Source organism: Callospermophilus lateralis, chromosome 3 (genome assembly GCF_048772815.1).
Source record: "Callospermophilus lateralis isolate mCalLat2 chromosome 3, mCalLat2.hap1, whole genome shotgun sequence".
Lineage (NCBI taxonomy): Eukaryota > Metazoa > Chordata > Mammalia > Rodentia > Sciuridae > Callospermophilus > Callospermophilus lateralis.
The window spans coordinates 64,393,790-64,415,342 of NC_135307.1; the positions used below are offsets into that span (position 1 = coordinate 64,393,790).

At 34.7% G+C, this 21,553-nt stretch overlaps 1 protein-coding gene and 1 pseudogene across 5 annotated transcripts in view; both read right to left on the reverse strand.

Annotated features, from left to right (window-relative positions):
• Gphn (gephyrin) overlaps positions 1 to 21,553 on the reverse strand; it is a 598,126-nt gene that overhangs the window by 46,470 nt on the left and 530,103 nt on the right. For all 5 annotated transcript variants that reach the window (XM_076850343.2, XM_076850346.1, XM_076850344.1 and 2 more), the window contains 2 exons: positions 21,258 to 21,411; positions 4,002 to 4,123 (listed from right to left, as the gene is read on the reverse strand). In XM_076850343.2, the coding sequence (XP_076706458.1) occupies positions 4,002 to 4,123; positions 21,258 to 21,411 (276 nt within the window). The remainder of the gene's footprint in view (positions 1 to 4,001; positions 4,124 to 21,257; positions 21,412 to 21,553) is intronic.
• Positions 2,023 to 2,742, reverse strand: LOC143393473 (uncharacterized; annotated as a pseudogene).

A 21,553-nucleotide genomic window follows, 5' to 3' on the forward strand; every position in this document is an offset into this window, starting at 1 on the left:
TATAGTTGTTAACTCTCAGGTATCTGAAGTACCACTTCTATAATTTTACTATACTAATAAATTATCCTCTTCTTAGATAAAAGGTCCAATAAATGAAGACAAATTTTAGGCCAACTTAATCTAAATATGTAATGGCTTACTCTTCTACTTTACATTGTCAAAATTATGGTAGGTTTAGATAAGACCAAGAACTGAGAGACTGAATCATATAGAATTTAAAAACCAGATTCTATCCTTTTTATATGACAAGAAGAGAACTGTCACTCTCTACCCATATGTGTGATAGCTTATTAGACAGGGTTTAGTGCTTGCTGACATTCTTGAGTAATTTATCTTCCTTGCTTTAAACACAGATTAGAGTTTCTCCTATGACCCTGCTTGTGTTCCTGCAGAGATTCCTGCAGAAGCTTATATATAACATTTGCATTCATTAGCAAAAGGCTATGAGAAAGAATGAAGAGCCAACCTACACAGAATATCAAAAGGCTGTAGGAGAAATGTACTTGTTTTCTTTGCTAAAGTTCTAGCGCAAATTTCCATTAAAATAGTTATAAAATCTTTTCTCCCACATTCTACCTCTGTATTCTAAACCATTCACCTTGGACCTCTAAGAGTAACAAACCTAAATTTGCATGTTGCTTAAAAAAGAAAAACAACCAAAAAATTGTTCTCAGTTTGATATAAGGCACTGCTATCAAATAAAAGGGTAAACAGTAGAGACTGGCACATTTCTTGAATTGTCTATACCTGCTTATAGTTTGTTGTTGTTTACGGCTATAGAAGGTACATCTTGGAGTTAAACATAACAGCAACATTAATTATTAGGAAATGTTCATAACAAATCAACAGTTTGGATTCCACACAATTAAATATTATCATACCAAAATAAGAACCTTTCAATGGTGTTTGGCCTTAATAGAAAAATGTCAATATAATACAGTAATTTAAAAAAAAAAAAACAAAAGTCTAACAATAGAATTAAGAATGGACAGAATTATAGTCCAGAGCAGTTTAGGGCTAAGAAGAAAAAGAAAGCTTATTTTATCTTAGAATATTTCTTGGAGCTTATTAATGCACTGGAGGCAGGGCTAGCACCATGGTTGGTTGGAAAACAACTGTACTAAATCTAGTGAGTTTGTTTTCTACAGTTTGGGGCCTGCTTGCCTTATTTCTTTCTGTGCTTTTAAAACTCTTAGATTCATCTTGTCTCTTTTCAGAAGTTGATTTTTGTGTTCTTTAAAGCTATGTCTGCATCAGGATAAGTTCTAGGTGCTTGAAATTTATGTAAAAGAACAGACTAATTCCCTTTCCTTGTAGTAGGTCTTTTCTACTATCTTCCTAAGACTACCGACCTTGATACTGCGTAACTTGTACACTGGCTACATCAGTATGGGTTCTCAGTTGGCTGGTGGACTTCTTCAGAACTAAAAATCCAGGTAAATAACAAATGGCAAAGATTTAATAATAACACATTATTATAAGTGTTGTGTTAGTAGTGGGATGCTCAGAAAGCAGACTTGCTTTTGATCACATGTGAGATACCACTAAAGAGTCATAGAAATATTTGGGAAATTTACAAGAGGGCTGAATTAATTTGGTAGGTGGGGATAATATACTCTTTTTTTTTTTTTTTTTCAGGAGAAATGGTTTTATTTGGACCCAGAGTTGAAGAATGAGAGTAGGACCTGAGATAGCAAATTGAGTTAAGGAGTAGAGATTAGCTTACAAAAGGGCAGTCAGAGATCATCAGCCAAGTGGACTCTACTTCCCAGCAGCCTTGCTGTTAGTACAATCAATAAAAGGACTGCTGGGAAATATATTTGCCACTAAATCACCCCAGTGTGCCATCATTACAAAAATGTACAGGTTTTTCATCATAGTGAAATTTCTACAAACCCACCTTTTAAAATGAAATTTTAAAAGATCACATTTTACAGAACTTATACTTGTCTTCAGCATTTAGCTCATTTACCATCTTCAAAAAAGCAGCTTCCCTGCTAAACTTTTCAGCTGTAAAATCTATTAAGCAGTGATAAGGCTGCCTTTAGTAGCCCATTGCAATTCTCTTCCCATTTTCCCTAGCCAGTCAGGACTGAACAGCAGGGTAAGGCTCAGGTGGGGACAGAATGGAGGGGCACAAGGGCTAAATTCCCCCAGTACAACACGGCAGCTGGAGCTTGATGGGACAGCAGAACTGGTGAGACTTGAGGGGAGGGTCCGGGCCCTGTATTCAGTCAGAATCACTTCACTGCTGGAAGAGGAGGAAGAGGAGAAATGCTTGCCATGCTTGTGGTGTTTGTGCATCTTTTTATGAGCTTTCTTCATTTTCTTCCGCATCTTCTTGTCCATTATCATTCCTGGGCCTACCATGCCAGGAGCCATGGGGTTCACAGGAGGCATAACAGGGGCAGGTGGTGGGTATGGAGGAGAATAGTGACCTGAGTCAGGTTGATGTCCTGGATATCCTGGTTGTGGAACAGGATAAGGGGACACCCCTGGAGGAAAACCTGGATTGACAGGTGGTGGATATGGTGGATACCCAGGATTGGAACCTCCAGGGTACTCCAAGTTGGGGGATGTGGATTTGGCCCTGGGTGCCCGGCACTGGGATTCTACACATTCAGGTGTTTCCCCAAGCCTTCCCTCAGTTGCCTGGGCTTGATCCATCCTCCTCCAGTCTCAGCTCTCACTTCCTGGTTACTCCCATACCATGCTTTGGCACCCGCCTCTATTATCCGTCATAATATACTCTTAAATATGGGCAATTATAGTCACTCTGCTTCCGTTTGTATTTTCAGTAGGTGGAGTTGGGAGAAACTTATGTTACTCAAGGATTCAAAACTCAATATAAAAATCCTAGAAAGCTATTATACTTAAATTTAAAAAAATTAATAATGAAAAATTTGACCATCTCTCTTACTCTTCTCACCTGTGTTTTTTGTGTATTTCTTGAAACCAGTGAAAGTGTAAATAGGAATAACACTATCATTAGTAGTTCTGATAGGTAACAGACAGTCACAAGTAGTGGGAACATGAAGTTAAAGGAATAATTCTATAAACTGGACCTTCTTTGTTGACTCCTTCACGCTTGCTTGCTTATTTATGGTAATGGAGATTGAACCCAGTGGTGCTTTACTGCTAAGCTACATCTCCAGCCCTTTTTTATTTTTGAGACAAGGTCTCAATATGATGCTATGGCCTTGCTAAATTGCTGAGATCACAGGCATGGGCTACCAAACATTTGTCTGAAGGAGAAATGCAGCTCTGAAATGCTGATAAGTTATCCTGAAGAGAGGGACTTTTGTGACTCTATACAGACTAGATTCCAGAACTCAGGGACAAAAGGATAATTCCCCTTAACTATAAAAATGTCAGAATAGGTTCCAGTTAAAACCTGTATGCATGGGCTTATGTGACCCAGAGTTGTCTTGGATCTTTGCCATGGACAGTGGGGGCTTGAAACTCTGATGCAATCCCATTGTCAGTCAAAAGTCAGAGAATGGATCTGGGTGAGACTCTGGAAACTTACTTGGGATTCCTAATAAAATTGGAGAGAAGAAAGAGCATGCAATCCTTCTTTTCTCTGAAAGAATCTACTCTCTTGGGAGTATCCCCTTTTAACTTTTCCTATTCTTTCTAAAAAACTCATTCCTGCTACTCTGAGCCACTTTCTAGAGTGATGGCAAGAACCAGTAAGATGAAACTTTATAGCTGCCTTGGATCAGTTGGCAGGTCCTGGCATAAAGCAAACACTATAAAAAAAAATCTCTGTACACCAAATACATCCATAGCAAAGTAAAATATTATAATAACATTCTAAGAAAATGTCTATTCTCAAAGTACATAAACACCTCTATAATTCTTTAGCCTCTGAAGAATGTGATCAGTGAAAAATTATGGTATTAGATTTTTCTCTTTGGCAGCAATTCCAACTAGTTAGTGTTTTAAAGTTAAATTTGTAGTAACAATAACAACTTTTCAAAATAAAATACAATACTTACTTGTCTCCAACAATTCCCAAGTTGATTGTGGGGTAACCATGTTCCTGAATTGTTGCTAGGAGGGTTGAACGATTGCTGTCTCGAATCTTTCCTGGTAAGAGGTCATCTTCAGGATTTAGCAGCTAAAAGCCAAAAAAAAAACCAAAAAAAAAAAAAAAACCACCACTAATTATTTTCTTAGAATAACGTTGCCTATTTCTAATGGAAAAATAAACAGAACCAAACAAAACAAGAGCCCCAGATATACTAAGCATAGTTCGGCACTCCTAACACCTATAACAGTATCTGGCATCATACGCTCAAAGGATCTTTGGAAAAATATTCAAGTAAAGGAGAATGAGAAAATGTTCTTAAAGAATTTAAAACAACAACAACAACAACAAAAACTGCAACAACAGAGATTTCCACTGTGTTGAACAGCAGATCAAATATCACACCATCTTTGGCTACAATTTGACAATAATGTTTTGGAGATACTGGGCCTTCCTAGTAATTGGTCCAAAAACAAAAACAAAAAACAATGATCTTTTGTCCTCCCAAAATTATTTTCCAACATATCTCTCAATGAGAACATCTGAAGTAGAGAATGTGTGACATTATATTCTAAAGTTTGAAGAGAATGATCATTTTTTTCAAAATTTTTTTCTTTTTTCTGAAGTGGGATCAACAGTAATAAAGAAATTAGACCTTTCTAAAGGAGGCAGATATATCGTCTCTGAGACAAACTTAAGTAATACTTAGCTCACATTCATAATTCTGTTACTCTGAATTTAGTTGATCTTTAGATATTTAATATCTATTATTAGTATGTCTTGCAGAAAATCAGAAAATGCTATTCTATAGTATGAAGTTCCAATAAGATAGAGCATATAATAGGAGGAGCTTTGGATTCAGACCCAAACTCTTTTTTCTTAATTTTCTATTTGTAAAATAATTATAACAACTACCTTCATGGTACTTCTTAGCACTGAGATAATGAGTACTCAGTTTTTTGCAGATAAATATACAATAAATGTGTTTCTTTTTCCTTCTTTATGATATATGATGTTGAAAGGGCTTCTATTTTCTTCCTAGTTGTTCTTATACTGTTATTCTTAGATGCTCATACACATGGAATTAGTTTACAATGTGAACATAGACTATTAGATTATAAAATACTTAAGAAAGGGAGTCCTTAACGCAGAGACACACACAAAACAAAACTTTAACATTAGGTGTAAAATACACTTTGACTTCAGAAAGGTTGAATGTTTTCTCTGATATGCGGAAGGTACATCAAAATAAAGAGTGGTAGGGTAAAAAAGGGGGAGAGAGGGGGGGAGAGAAAGGGAGAGAAAGGGGAGAGGGAATTTTATCAAAATAGAGGAAAGATCAGTAGAGTAGGCAAAGATCAGTAGAGTAGGGGATTGAGGAGGACGAAAAAGGGACAGGAAAAGGGAAGAACAGTGGAATGAATTTGACCAAATTTTCATATGTGCAAGAGTGGATGTGGCATGGTGGGTCCCAGAATCAGGTGTATCCAAAGGACAGTAATTTTTTTAAAAGTATGTATTTTAAAAATGTAAATAGATTGAAGAGAGATCAATCAATGGAGTGGAGGAAGGGGAATGGGATGGAGCAGTGGCAGATGAGGGAGTGCTGGGGACTGAATTGGAGCAGGTTGTGTTCCATGCTTTTGTGATAATATCAGGGTATATCCTAGTGTTGTATATAACTAAAAACAACCAATTAAAAAAGACACTTTAATTTCAGAAATGTCACAAGGTTTAAAAAAAGTATTGTTTTTCTTTTTGTGATGTGGAGAATTAAACCCAGGGCCTTACCTAAGCATGTACTCTACTGTTAAGCTGCATCTCCAGCCTAAAAAGTACTTCTCTGAAGTGAGAAAATTTGAAATATTTATTTAGGAGGTCGAAGGCAAGCCTACACACCCCAGAAACTTAAGATAGTCATACGGCCAATACCTAGGGCTTCATATATCAGTTCTCTTAAACAGTAACTGCAAGCCCCTTTCATCTTTATTCTGACTCAGTGATACTATGGGGTCAGACTTCTGGCTTTATGTTGCAAAAGTAGCTTTTCAGTCACCTGTCCCCTTATATAGATTAAAGAAAAACTATGAATATCTCAGGTAGAATCACCTGAAATTCTCCCCTTTAAAAACTATACTGATTTACCTTAATCACATGCTTTGTGACACTGCAGCCCACTTTCATCCTTGGTCATGGGTAGGCAGTGCTTGAAAAGTTGTTACGCTAATATTGATTAATTTTATGATCTTAGTTAACATATTATTGAAGTCACTCTAATTTTAAAAAGTCAAGGCTTATAGCTCTTTAACTTGTATGGTTACATTTTTTTCCCTTTCCCTCACAACAGGGTACTTATTACCAATTAAGTAAGATTCTCTCGATATTGGGCTGTTTTCTTTGCATTCATATTCATTTCTCATTTTGTTGCAGTTCCAGAAATAACAGAAGAATTAGAGATCATTAGAGGATGAGTTATATGTCTGAAAAGTTCACCTAATAATAGTTGGTTAAATGAGGGTGTGGAATTTACAGTATATTTTAAGTTATTTTTAAAGAAAACACAAAGAATTAAATAGAAGATTCTAAAGCTAAATATACTAGGAAAAACTCATAACTTTCCTGTTTATAACTAAAACTTATTTTCTCTTATACTTCTAGTCATTTTGGAAATGATACCTAACATTTATTATAGTTAAAATACAAAAGAGAAAGAAAAAGAAAACAAAAACAAAAATCCCTCAACATTTCCATTTTCTATCTACAACATATTAAATTTCAATTTCCTTTTTTTTTTTTGGCATTGTAACTGGTGCCATTATCTTCCCAGCTTTCAAATATTCAATTTTGAACCCTTTCCTCTTTTTATAGTCTACTTTCTTCCCAAAGGCCTTGATTATTAAGATTCTAATCTATTTCCTCCTTATCCCTACATTTTTCATTCCTCCAAATTCCACAGTAACAGCCTAAGTCCACTGTTCCAAGCATTCATTATATTATGTATGAATTTTTGTGAAAGCCTTATAATTGGCTGCCTTACTTACAAATGCTTTCCTTTTGAGAAATAAATCAGACATCAACTTGCAAAACTGTTACTTGCATAACAGATGTTTGTACCAAACTATGACACGTAACTCAAACTATCTTAAGATAAATTTTTTAAACATAAGTTTGTTCAGATCTATATCCTCTGACATAGAACCAAGAACAAATTGATTAAGAGTAACTTCACATGGACTTAAGTGCTCCAAAGATAAGACTAATTGTTCCAGCAAGTCACTTACTTTACAAATTCTAACTCATGGACCTTACTTATTATCTTATGCCTTAAAACCAGCCCATAATCAACCCTAGTTCTCCAAAATGTTTAAGTACCTTTCTGTAACTTCCTCATTTTGAGACACTACTGAGATCTGTTGAAGGGCAGTGGAATATGCCACTCCAAAATATACCAATTTGGTATAAGGATGATATTTGAGCTGACAGCATTTGAGAAGAAACAGATACAAGAAAAGCTCTCTGCTTTCCCCTTATTTACAAAAAATAGGACATAAATTTCCAAATGTGTCCCTCCTTTCCTCTCCACAAGGAAGGACAAACTTATTGGTCTGAAGATGGAATTAGAGGTATCTACAGAACAAACTTTTATTAGCTTTTATCTATCATTAGTTTCCCATATATCTGCTGTCTTGTCACTAAAAGTTTAAGATAATTGTTCAATGTTAAAGATGCAGTACAAGCCAGACTTATAACCATGTCTTTGAGAATTACTCACTTTACCTTGGGTATTGGCCATGTATACATACATGAGGTATACATGGTAATAAATTTGTTTTTCTCTTATTAATCTGCTTCCTGTTATGGGGGTCCCAGCTAAAAATTCAGAAGGGTAGGTTCTTCTCTTACACTGACAAGGTGATATCCTCTCTTGCTCAGAAACTTTAATATATTCAGCTTGTTTTGATTATCAGGTTTCTGGTGGCCTTTGTATTAGGACTAGGATAGTTATGAAGGTCTTACCAATTTAAGCAAGAACCCTCGCCATTGGTATTCTCATATTGGTTACATTGCACTTCACTGAATTCTCTGAGACTCTGCTTGGGGGATCTTTGTTTATGATGAAGGAGTAAGTCTAGAGCTTATCTTGAGTTATGATTCTTTTTGTTGAGCTTCGAAAGGTAGATGATATTTATTTTATTGGTTGTAAGAATAATTCTCAGGACTTTTTAGTTATTTGATTAGATTTGTAGTATTTTTGGTTTTCATTGGTGGAGATCTGCTAAAGCATTGATTTGATACTAACAATCCTATATAAAATGGCTACACTGTGTCTACAAGAATTTAAAAATTTTGTCTATGTTTGAGAGACAGCTTTGGGAAAGAGCTTCTCTTACCAATCCTGGCCTGTTAATTTTTACGGTTAACATTCAATGGTTTTAGTGTTAGCTAATACATTGATAGATTCATCATAAACTTGTGTTACCATCCTGGAATGACTTTGGCTTCTGTTTTTTCTTTCTTGCATTTATCTTTCTAAAATGCATAACTGCATCAAGGAAAACTTGCAATTGCAGTGGCCATTTTGGAGTAGTTTTGACACAATTATTATTATTAAAAGTACTTTCAGAAAAAAAGGGGGGTATTATTCTGGGTATTTTATGATTAGCACTTTTAAAAATTATTATATAAACTTGAAAATGAAATTCTACCGAAAAAGCAAAAGTTCTTTTGTTAAACCCTCTTGAAGAATTTGTCTTATGGTTGTAGTGTTAGCTAATACATTGATAGAGAAATCATTTAATTTATTTATTTATTTTTAAAGAGAGAGAGAGTGTGTGTGTGTGTGTGTGTGTGAGAGAGAGAGAAAATTTTTTTAATGTTTATTTATTTATTTTTTTAGTTTTCGGCGGACACAACAGGCTTCCTCCTTAATTTCTGTTATTCAGAGATTTAATCCCACAGGCTTGACAGCAAGGGCCTAAAGACAGTACCTGAACTGGTTGGTCACTTTCTCTTTTTTCATGTATTGAAATGGGTTTGCTTGCATCTAACACTTTTCTTCTTTTTGCAAAGGGAGGATGATTAAACTTTTTAGAGTGGTCAATAACTCTTTACATACTCACTTTTCTTTCTCCCTTTTCTGGAAAATTTATTAATTGATCAACAATTCTGGTCAGATGTTCATAACTTTAAATACTGAGATTGTCCAGATAAACAGATTGATATCTGTCTCTCTCTCTCTCTCTCTCTCTCTCTCTCTCTCTCTCACACACACACACACACACACACACACACACACGAAAAGTCACATTATAAAGTCTGATGGAGCACATTACTATTCCAAATAGCTTTTAGTTACACTCTGGGAAAAAAAGTTTTAACTGAGAACCATGACAATTGCCTCAGTTACTTGGTTATAAGATAAAGAGGAACATTCAGAGATTTTAGATATGATTTAAGGAGTGTCAAAAATTTTGGTTTATACAGAGCTGTGGAATTGCTCAGAAATAGACCACTTCTCTAGCATGCATGAGGCCCTGGGTTTGAGACTTGCACTGCAACAAACACCCAGAGAGAAAAAGAGAATTTGTTTTATAAATATAGATTTACAAATTATATTAGACAAATGTATATAATGTTTCTATTAAGATGATTTGATAATTTTTTAATTATTTATTATTTTAAAACTTATTTTGATTTTTTCCTTTTTGAGGCTGGGTAGTGGGGATTGAACCCAGGGGAGCTCTACTACTGAGCCACATCTCTAGATCTTTTTATTTTATTTTTGAGACAGGGTCTTGCTAAGTTGTCCCGGCTGGCCCTAAAGTTGTGATTCTTCTGCCTTAGCCTCCTGAGTTGCTGGTATTACAGGCATGCACCATCAATGATTCTTTAGACAGATTAATAGTTTTGGTTTAAAAATTGTGTTGTTTTCTTCCTAACTTTTGACCACGTAAGAAAATTATATTAGAAGAATATTCTAATTATGAAAGCCTTGGGTTTATTTTCCACACAAAAATCCTAATTTGGGCTGGGGATGTGGCTCAAGCGGTAGCGCGCCATGCCTGGCATGCTTGCGGCCCGGGTTCGATCCTCAGCACCACATACAGACAAAGATGTGTGCGCCAAATGCTAAAAAATAAATATTAAAAAAAATTCTCTCTTCCCTCTCTCTCCTCTCTCTCACTCTTTCTTTAAAAAAAAAAACAAAAAACAAAAATCCTAATTTGAATAATTTAAATTCCTTTAGTGGTTTTGCTAGAAAATAGCAAAATTTATGTTTATCTAAATTGAATAATGATATGGAATGACTCTGAAAAGAATTTTTTTTTTTTTGCAGTGAATCTAGGGCCTTATGAATGCTAGATGAGTGCTCTACCATGAGTTACACAGAGTTACATATCTAGCCTAAGATGAATTCTTATAATGCTTCTAAAATCATAAGTTTTTTTATGAATTTAAATTTTAGTCAGATCCTTAGTTAACTCTAAGACCTTAAATTAACATTGATTAGAGAAAATGATAATACTCTTGGATATGTGGACAATATAATGTTTAATGTTCCAGAGCTCTTCTTAATATATTATACAGTAATCATCACTAACAGGTTTAAAAGGATATATGAAGGTAGAAGAATGCTTATGTGAGATAACTAATAGGTTTTATGTTTACCTATTAAAAAAGAATAATTTTTAAGTAAAAATTATGTGATTGTGCCAGAATATGAAGAAAAATAATAAAGAATAAATCTGTGGGGGCATTACACAACAAACATAAAAAGTTCTGAGGGGAAATGACATTTATTTTCTGGGGAATAATAACCACTGTTATAATTTGGATATGAGGTATCCCCCTAAAGCTCCTGTGCTAATGTATAAATATTCAGGTGAAATGATTGGATTATGAGAACTGTAACCTAATCATTCCATCCTAATTTGAATGGACTAACTGGATGGTAAATGTAAACAGGCGGGGCGTGGGTATAGGAGGTGGGTCACTGGGGATATGCCCTGGAAGTGTTCATCTTCCTTGTGACCCCTCCTTTACCCTTCTGCTTCCTGAATGCTATGAAGTGAACAGAATTGTTCCATGCCCTTCTGCCATGATGTTCCTCCCACCTTGGGCCCACAGCAATGGACTTAGTGGACAATGGACTAAACCTATGAAACCATGAGCCAAAATAAACCTTGCTCTCCTTTCTGTTGTTTTTGTTGGGTATTTTGGTAACAGCATTGCAAAGCAGACTAACACAATTATGTAAAATAAATTTACATTAAGAACAATATATGTGTCATGATCTGAATATTTGTGTCCCCCCAAATGCAAATGTTGAAATCCTAACCCTGGAGTGATGGTAACAGAAGGCAAGCGTTTTTGAGAAGGTGACTGAATTCTGTCAGAGTTCCTTTAAAATAGGCCCATGGAAGCTTGCTTGCCCCTCTACCATGTGAAGATGCAGTGAGAAAGTGCTCTGATCTTGGAATTTTTAGCATCCAGAACTGTGAGAAACAAATTTCTGTTGTTTATAAACTACTTAATTTATATTTTATTAAAATAGCATAAATGAACTAAGACAATGTGTTAAAATTATTAACAGTTACATGATGTATTTATTCATAAGAAAAAAGGCCTTATACATTCTGCAAATTGTTACTGAAATTTGATTTGTTTTGTCAAAAATGATCAAGGTTATTTTGTGCCCAAATAACAAAGGTCCCTTTTTATAGCCAAACACAGTCTGTTAATTCTCTTGGTTTTTGAGATGCTCTTGAACTATTTTAAATATAAATTTCTAATACAGTTACTTTTTGCTGGTTTTAAAAAATATTGTTCTTTTTAAAAAAATAGTACTGAGGGTCAAACCCAGGGCCTTGTGCATGCTAGGTAAGCTCCTGACCACTAAGTTATATCCCCAACCTCTGTAAGTGTTTTTTGTCTTTATTTATGACATGTTACTATCTTGCTTCTGACAACTCTTCTAGATTTTACTTTTCCCAAATGCAGAATAATAAAACTGTTAAGATGTCTTTTAAGCTCCATCTGTATTTGTTTCTTGGGTGGCTAGTAAATAATACAAAAATTAGCTCCTTTCTCCTTATAAAAGGAGGGATGCTAAGATATTTGCAAACTTTAGTGATAATCTTGTTTTACTTTGTGTTCATATGGCAATGGTCAAATGTGTAGTCTATAGAGCCTTATCTGTTGTTGAGCCATATAGGTACAATAAATTATCATGCAGTAAAGAGAATATGAAGGCATGGTGCTTGTAGAGATAAAAGTAACCACAGAACACCTAAAACACAATCACAGTTTATAAAAAGTAATACAAGTCAATCTTGATTGACTCGAATCTCCAAAAGATAACAGTATAATTTGGCATGAAAAGTGACCAGAAGTGAAGGAACTGAAAATGAAGCAGAAATTAACAACTTGCAAAACTATACTTAACTTTCAAAACAGACAAATTACACCATATCATGACATGGAATGCAAACCATCTTAGCTTTAATTGTTTTAATACTAGCTCCTTCAGACCATATGTTCTAGAAGGAAAAGCATGAACAATTTGATTTAATAGTAACTTCACATAGATCAATATGTTATACAGATAAAACTGACTACTCTAGTAACTTTTCCAGATTATAAATTCTGACCAAACCTCATCCAGCTCTTCCCGAGCCTTAATTTCCTTATGACCAACTACCATAACCTAAATGGTATACATACCTGTTGTAATTTTCCTTTTAGAGATACTACTGAGATTGAGTCAAAGTTCTGCCCTTCCTTTCTGAAAATTTAATAGATGCTTAAAAAAACTAATTAATACGTTCTGCAGGGAGTCTTTGTATGAAGTTTTGACATGACTGTACAATACCTCAGTGATGCAGAGTTACTGAGGTTATTTTTCTCAAACACCAATTTCATTATTTTTTCCTCTTTAACTTTACTCTCTGCTATCTGCCAGTCAGCCAATCCATGGCAATATTTTATACTATTTAAATACTATACCAAAGGCTCAAGAGTCACCTCTTTCATGAAAACCAGTATTAAAAATTTTATCTCATACAGTTATATTTTTCTAGAACTTTGTGTATACTAATACTAATAAACTATCATTAGATATTTTTTGTTTCATATACATATTATATATCTTTATGTATTTCTTTTAAAAGTTTTTTTTTTTACTTTAAAATAGTTATAGATTCACAGGAAGTTAAAAAAAATACAGAGAGGTCCTCTATACCCTTCACCCAGTATCCCCCAGTGGTAACATTTTTAGAATAGTGTTAAAACAGGAAACTACAGTCAGACATATTGGCTGTCAGTTTCCTGTAATCCCAATGGCTAGGCTGAGACAGGAGGATTGCAAGTTCAAAGCCAGCCTCAGCAATGGCAAGGCACTAAGCAACTCAGTAAAACCCTGTCTCTAAATAAAATACAAAATAGGGCAGGAGATGTGGGTCAGTGGTTGAGTACCCTTGAGTTCAATCCCCAGTACCAAAACAAACAAACAAGAAAACAAAAAAAACCAAAAAAACAAAAAAAGCTCTGAAGACAACTAAAAGACACAACACTGCATGCCACAGAACTCATCTCTGAAAACATTGCACAATGCCACTGCCCGGCTCCCCCACATGACCTGACACCCTGGTGCTGGAAGTGGCCCGCCTCCATCTTGGGTCACCCTCCTCACCATCTTCAGTGGGGGCAGATCCCAGATTGGAACTCCAGCTGGCCAGATACTGGGTTTCCAACTTCGCCCTCTCCCCAGCGGCCGGTAGCCCAGCACAGTAACTGCCCAACACAAAACAGCTTTCAGTGGGACAGGTGCACAGTATGACCAGGGTGCTGCCTATGGGAGCCCTGGTGAGAGAGGTCCCTAGAAGGGGAGGGTGTAACAGTTTGGAGACTAACAGAGAGTTCGGGAACTGGGAAATCTTCAGGCAAGTTAGGGAGATAGAATGGGCGCTCAAGTCATGCAACCCAACCCCAAAAGAGACCCTTGAGGTGCAGTCTTTCTTCAGGGACTGGCGGGTGCCAAACCTCACTTCCAATGCCCTGCACCAGGACTAGCCTTCCCACTCTGGTTACCTTCACCATCTTGAGGGCAGAGATATCAGCTAACAACAGAAAACCCCACATATTGGATGAAAAGGGAGGCAGGAAAGATACTAATCTCCAACCAAAACAATTAACAATCTTGGTTTCTTCCTTCAAGATTTTTTTTTATTCTGTTTCTTCTCCCCCTCTATTCTCTTGCCCTCACATCCCCAACATATGTGGAACCAAGTACTTTGCATGAATTATAATTTTCAGGACTGAGACATCTGAATAGTATATTATAGTTATGTTGTATATGACTTTTTTTCCTTCAAATTTTACTATTTTAACATCCTTTATTTTTCTTAAAACATATGTTTTTTTTAAATGTACTCTACTATCTTCTCACATACTTGTCTACCCCAAATTACTTCCTGTCTATTCTCTTGCTACTAACCTTCTTCACTAGATTTCTCTTTCACACTTTCTAAGATGTACTGACTCTATATCCTCACATCCTGCCTCCTCAGCATATCATCCTGTGCCTCACTCCCAGTTCATTGTCCACCATCAGAAACTATAAACCCTTTTACAAACCTGATTATATTATAGATAATAATCGAATTCAACATTTCTGTACTTTGTGACCAAACTGTAAATGTCTTAATAGCAATGAATTGTTTATAGGTGGTATATTGTTTATATTGGAATCTGAGAGGTATTGGAACCTTACAGGAGCACTACAAGCCTATAGGTTAAAAAACAATAATGCCATGGACCCACAGTGCTAGAAGGGAAGACACATGAACAACAGGAAAGACAAGGGAAGAAAGTGCCCCAAACAAATCAAAATACCACATTATTAGAATCCATGGCTAGCACAGTGGAAGAAATGACAGAGAAGGAGTTCAGAATTAAATGTTCTGTGAATTAAAGGATGCTATAAGAGAGCAAATACAGGCAGCAAAAGATAATTTTGATAAAGAGCTACGTAAACATTTACAGGAAGCAAAAGATTACTTCAATAGGGAGATAGAGGTTCTAAAAACAAAACCAAACATAAATCCTTGAAATGAAAGAAATGATAAACCAAACTAAAAGTTCAATTGAAAGCATCACCAACAGAGTAGATCACATGGAAGACAGGACCTCAGACCGTGAAGACAAAATATATAATCTTGAAAAGAATGTAGACCATCAGTGAAAATGGTAAGAAACCATGATCAGAATATTCAATAAATATGGGAGAGCATAAAAAGAGAAATTTAATAGTTATTGGGATAGAGGAAGGCATAGAGTTCCAAACCAAAGGAATGAACAATCTATTCAATGAAATAATATCAGAAAACTTTCCAAATATGAAGAATGAATTGAAAAACAAATTCAAGAAGCTTCAAATAAACAAAATCACAACAGATCCTAGAACAACATATATCAAGCTCTGAAAGAAAATGGATGCCAAGCAAGAATCTTGTATCTAGCAAAATTAAGCTTTACATTTGATGATGAAATAAAAATCTTGCATGATAAACAAAGGTTAAAAGAATTTATAGCTAGAAAATTGGCACTACAAAACATCCTTGGCAAAATATTCTATAAATAGGAAATGAAAAACAACAATGAAAATCAGCAGAGGGAGGTATTACACTAAAGGAAAAACTAAACAAAGGAGAAACCAAGTCAAGTTAAATAACAAAAATAAATAAAAATGGCTAGGAATACAAATCATGTCTCAATCATAACCCTGAATGTTAATGGCCTAAACTCACCCATCAAAAGATATAAGTTAGTTGACTGGATAAAAAAAAAAAAAAGAACCAACAATATGCTTCCTCCAGAGACTCATCTGATAGGAAAAGACACACACAGACTGAATGTAAAAGGTTGGGAAAAAATCATACCACTCACATAGACTGGACTGTGGAAGCAAGCAGGGATTTCCATCCTTGTAACAAATAAAGTAGATTTCAAGCTAAAGTTAATCAAAAGGAATAAAGAAGAACATTTCATACTGCTCAACCATACACCAATAAGACATAACAATTATAAATATATATGCCCAAAACAATGGAGCATGTATGTTCATCAAACAAATTCTTCTCAAGTTCAAGAGTCAAATTGACCACAACACAATAATCTTGGGTGACTTCAACACACTTGTATCACCAATAGATAGATCTTCCAAACAAAAGCTGAACAAACAGACTATAGAACTCAATAATATAATCAATAACTTAGACTAAACTGGCAGATATAGAATATTTCATCCTTCAACAAGTGAATAAACTGTTTTTCAGCAGCACATGGACCCTTCTCTAAAATAGACCATATAATATGCCATGAAACAACTCTTAGAAAATACAAAAAAGTAGAGATACTACATTGCATTTTATCAGATCATAATGGAATGAAATTAAAAATCAATGACAAAATAAAAAATAAAAATTACTCCAATACCTGGAGACTAAATAATTTGCTACTGAATGAACAATGGGTTGCAAAAGACATCAAGGAGGAGATTAAAAAATTCTTAGGGGCAAATGAGAACACTGACACAACATATCGAAATCTTTGGGACATTATGAAGGCAGTACAAAGAGGAAAGTTCATTGCATGGAGTTCATTCCTTAAAAGATGAAAAAAATCAACAAAGGAATGACCTAACATTACATCTCAAAGCCCTAGAAAAAGAAGAACAAATCAATACCTAAAGCAGTAGAAAACAGGAAATAATTAAACTCATAGCAGAAATCAATGAAATTGAAACAAAATAAACAATTGAAAAACTGACAAAACAAAAAGCTGGTTCTTTGAAGAAATAAATGAAATTGACAGACACTTAGCTACAATATGAAGAGAGGAGAGAGAAAACTCAAATTATTAACATATATGATGAAAAAGGTAATATCACAACAGAAATGCAGAAGATAATTAAAAATTATTTTGAAAACTTGTACTCCAATAAAATAGAGAATATTGAAGAGATTGACAAATTTCTAGAGGCATATGAGTCGCCCAAATTGAATCAGGATGATATATACAATTTAAACAGATCAATTTCAAGTAAGGAAATAGAAGATGCCAACAGAAGCCTAGCAACCAAGAAAAGAAAAGCCCAGGACTAGATGGATACACAGTTGAATTCTATAAGACCTACAAAGAAGAACTAATACCAGTACTCTATAAATTATTTTGTGAAATTATTTCGTGAAATAGAAAAAGAGGGAGCATTTCCAAACTCATTTTATGAGGCCAATATCACCCTGATTCCAAAACCAGGTAAAGGCACAACAAAGAAAGAAAACATCAGACCAATATCTCTAATGAACATAGATGTAAAAATTCTCAATAAAATTCTGGCAAATCAAATATAAAAACATCAAAAAGAGAGCGCAGCATGATCAAATGGGTTCATCCCAGGGATGCAAGATTGGTCCAACATATGGAAACCAATAAATGTAATTCATCACATCAATAGACTTAAAGATAAGAATCATATGATCATCTCAATAGATGCAGAAAGAGCATTTGACAAAATACAGCACCCTGTCATGTTCAAAACACTAGAAAATCTAAGGGTAACAGGAACATATCTAGGCATCGTAAAGGCTATCTATGCTAAACCTCAGGCCAACATCATTCTAAATGAAGAAAAATTGAAGGCATTCCCTCTAAAAACTGGGACAAGTCAGGGATACCCTCTTTCACCACTTCCATTTAACATAGTTCTTGAAACACTGGCCAGAGCAATTAGACAAAAGAAATTAAAGAGATACAGATAGGAAAAGAACTCCAATTAACACCAGTTGATGATGATATGATTCTATACCTAGAAGACTCAAAATTTCTACCAGAAAACTCCTAGAACTAGTAAATGAATTAGGCAAAGTAGCAGGATTTATAAAATCAACACCCATAAATCAAAGGCATTTCTAATCAGTGACAAATCCTCTGACAGAGAAATGAGGAAAACTATCCCATTTACAAGAGCCTAAAAAAACAAAACAAAAAAACAAAACAAAACCAAAAAACCAAAAAAACACCTTGGGAATCAACTTAATGAAAAAGGTGAAAGACCTATACAATGAAAACTACAGAACCCTAATGAAAGAAATCAAAGAAGATCGTAGAAGATGGAAAGATCTACCTTGCTCGTGGATAGGCGGAATTAATATTATCAAAATAACCATACTACCAAAAGCAATATACAGATTTAATGCAATTCCAATCAAAATCCCAATGGCATTCCTCACAGAAATAGAAAAAGCAATCATGAAATTCATCTGGAAAAATAAGAGACCCAGAATAGCTAAAGCAATCCTTAGCAAGAAGAGTAAAGCAGGTGGCACCACTATACCAGACCTTAAACTATAGTGCAGAGCAATAGTAACAAAAACAGCATGGTATTGACACCAAAACAGACCTGTAGACCAGTGGTACAGCAAAGAGGACACTGAGACTAACCCACAAAATTACAATTGTGTTATATTAGACAAAGGTGCCAAAAACTTATATTGGAGAAAAGATAGCCTCTTCAACAAATGATGCTGTGAAACCTGGAAATCCATATGCAACAAAATAAAATTAAACTCCTATCTCTCACCATGCACAAAATTCAACTCAAAGTGGATCAAGGACCTAGGAATTAAACCAGAAACCTTGTGCCTAATTGAAGAAAAAGTAGGCCCAAATCTCTATCATGTCAGATTAGGTCCCAATTTCCTTAATAAGAGTCCTATAACACAAGAATTAAAATCAAGAATTAATAAATGAGATGGACTCAAACTAAAAAGGTTCTTCTCAGCAAAATAAATAATCAGTGAGGTGAATAGAGAGCCTACATCTTGGGAGCAAATTTTTACCCCTCACACATCAGATAGAGCACTAATCTCTAGGGTATATAAAGAATTCAAAAAGCCTTTATATACCCTAATCTCTAGGGTGTATAAAGAACTCCCCCAAACAAATAACCCAATCAATAAATGGGCCAAGCAACTGAACAGAACTTCTCAGAAGAGGATATACAATCAATCAACAAATATATGAAAAAATGTTCATCATCGCTAGCAATCAGAGAAATGTATATCAAAACTACTCTAAGATATCATCTCACTACAGTCAGAATGGCAGCTATTAAGAATACAAAGAGGGCTGGGATTGTGGTTCAGTGGTACAGCGCTCGTCTAGCATGTGCGAGGCCCTGGGTTTGCTCCTCAGTGCCACATAAAATAAATAAATAAAGGTATTGTGTCCAACTACTTCTAAAAAATAAATATTAAAAATAAAGAATACAAAGAACAGTAAGTGTTGGCAAGGATGCAGGGAAAAAGACATACTCATAGGTTGCTCTTAGGACTGCAAATTGATGCAACCAATATGGAAAGCAGTATGAAGATTCCTTGGAAAACTTTCAATATGTATAGTTTGTTGAAATCAATAAATATCTAAATAGGATACTCTGTATTAGAATTGATAAGTTTATCTCCCTAATTTTGAAATAATTCTTCATTCTCAACAAGGTTATACATTTACAGTATATTGGGCAGGTTCCAAAAATGCACAGCTTTTTTCTCTTAGCTTTTGAAACAAAGAGGGTTACACCTCTGAGGTACATTCCTAATGTTTTTTTTTTGTTTGTTTGTTTTTTTAAATCTTGAGCCAACATCTCACTAAGTTGTAGAGGCTGGCCTTGAACTTGTGATCCTCCTGCCTCAAACTCCTGAATAGCTGAAATTACAGATGTTGTACCATGATACCTGGTTACTTAGACAACTTGTAAAATGTTCTTATGTTGCCTTAAGCAATTGTCCTGCTCACCAATATATCACATTGGATTTGAGAAGTAGATCATACATATCAAGGGAAATCAAGACCAATACTTTAGGGGAGCTTGCACTGTGACTAGCAAAATTATGTAGTCTTATCACATTAATAAATAAGTGCAAAACTTTTTTGGTCTCCCCAAAAATAAATACATTTTTTTTCCTGTTATTGTTTTCTGGGTATCTGAGGATCTCAAGCATTCAGAAGAGACTACACTATGCTTTATTTATCTCTTTAATCACCAATTTCCAGTGTAGTGCCTGGTATAAAAGTATCCAGTAAACATTTATTGAACTAAACTACATGGTCATGGAGAGTCATAATAATAGCTAATTTTGAATAAGACTGGGGGAGAAATGTCGAGCAATATGGAACCAGAGATTGCAGAATTTAGAAGCAAAATTCTTTCTGTTAAATATATGTTATGTTAAATATAGTGCTAGTTGATTTTAGAGATCAAAGTCAAAACTATACAGATTAAAATGAAAACAATGTTTATTTTGGATCAATCAATAGTTTTAGGGAATAACTAGTGCAACTATTTGGGGAATAATCAAATTTGGAATGTTGATTTAGGTCTCCATTAGTAAAATCAAAGATTGTATTCTTTCTTTTGCCCTAACCAAAAGAACTATAAGGGTCATAGAGAGACCTGAAAAATTTTCATTTCCATGACTTCAAGAATTTAAAAATAATTGTAATAAAGGGCTACTTTCAGAATAAAGTTAGCGATTTTAAAATTTTGGTCCATTATGAGAAGCATGCTGCTAGAGATGCTATCAATAGAGAAAAACAAATAAACAGTATAATCAAACTCCTATTGGTGATCAAAGATTACATGGAACTTTAACAAGAAAACCGGTTAGCCACAGTATTCTAATTCATTGATTTATTTCCCACACAGAGGTAGCCTATCATTTCAGTAAAAGGATAGACACAAGTCATTGTCTTAATAGACTTAAGTACTGAGTATGCACAGTTTGGTATCTATAGCTTGCAGCTAACATTCTTTGTTTATGTGTACTGAATATGTGGAAATGCCATTGGTTGCAATATTTCATTCTAATAAATGGAAGGAAATATTTCTTAACCTGTAATTACTAGTGCTTTCTTCTTATCTTTACCCAAATTATCCTAAGGCCAACTTCTTATTTCCCTCTTACCAGAATGTGATGTCACTGGTAAGATACATGATCTACAGTGTTCTATTTATAACACAGGACAGGTGTCAGAAATGGCCTTGAAAACCCTCCCATAATATAAAAAATATGTATATAAATAAAATAAATATATTATATATATATATATAAATAAAATACACACACACACATATATATATATATATAAAAATAATTTTTTTTACCTCATTTCCTGTTGACATGACTGCAACCACTGGAAATTTATTAACTTCAACTTCTGTGACACCTACAGTTGCTAGAAGACCAATCTCTGAAGGGCCCATGTGGGTTCCTTTGGCCAAAACGCATTCCCCTCTTTTAATATCATGGCCGATGGGTCTGAAAAATCAAAACAGATCCATAAGTAGTATGACTAAGAATAAAATTTTCTCATCTCAGAGGGAAACTTTAGTGTCAAAGAAGAAAGAATCTTAGGGGACAAAATATCCAGAAATGAGGCAGGAAAAAAAATGAACAGATT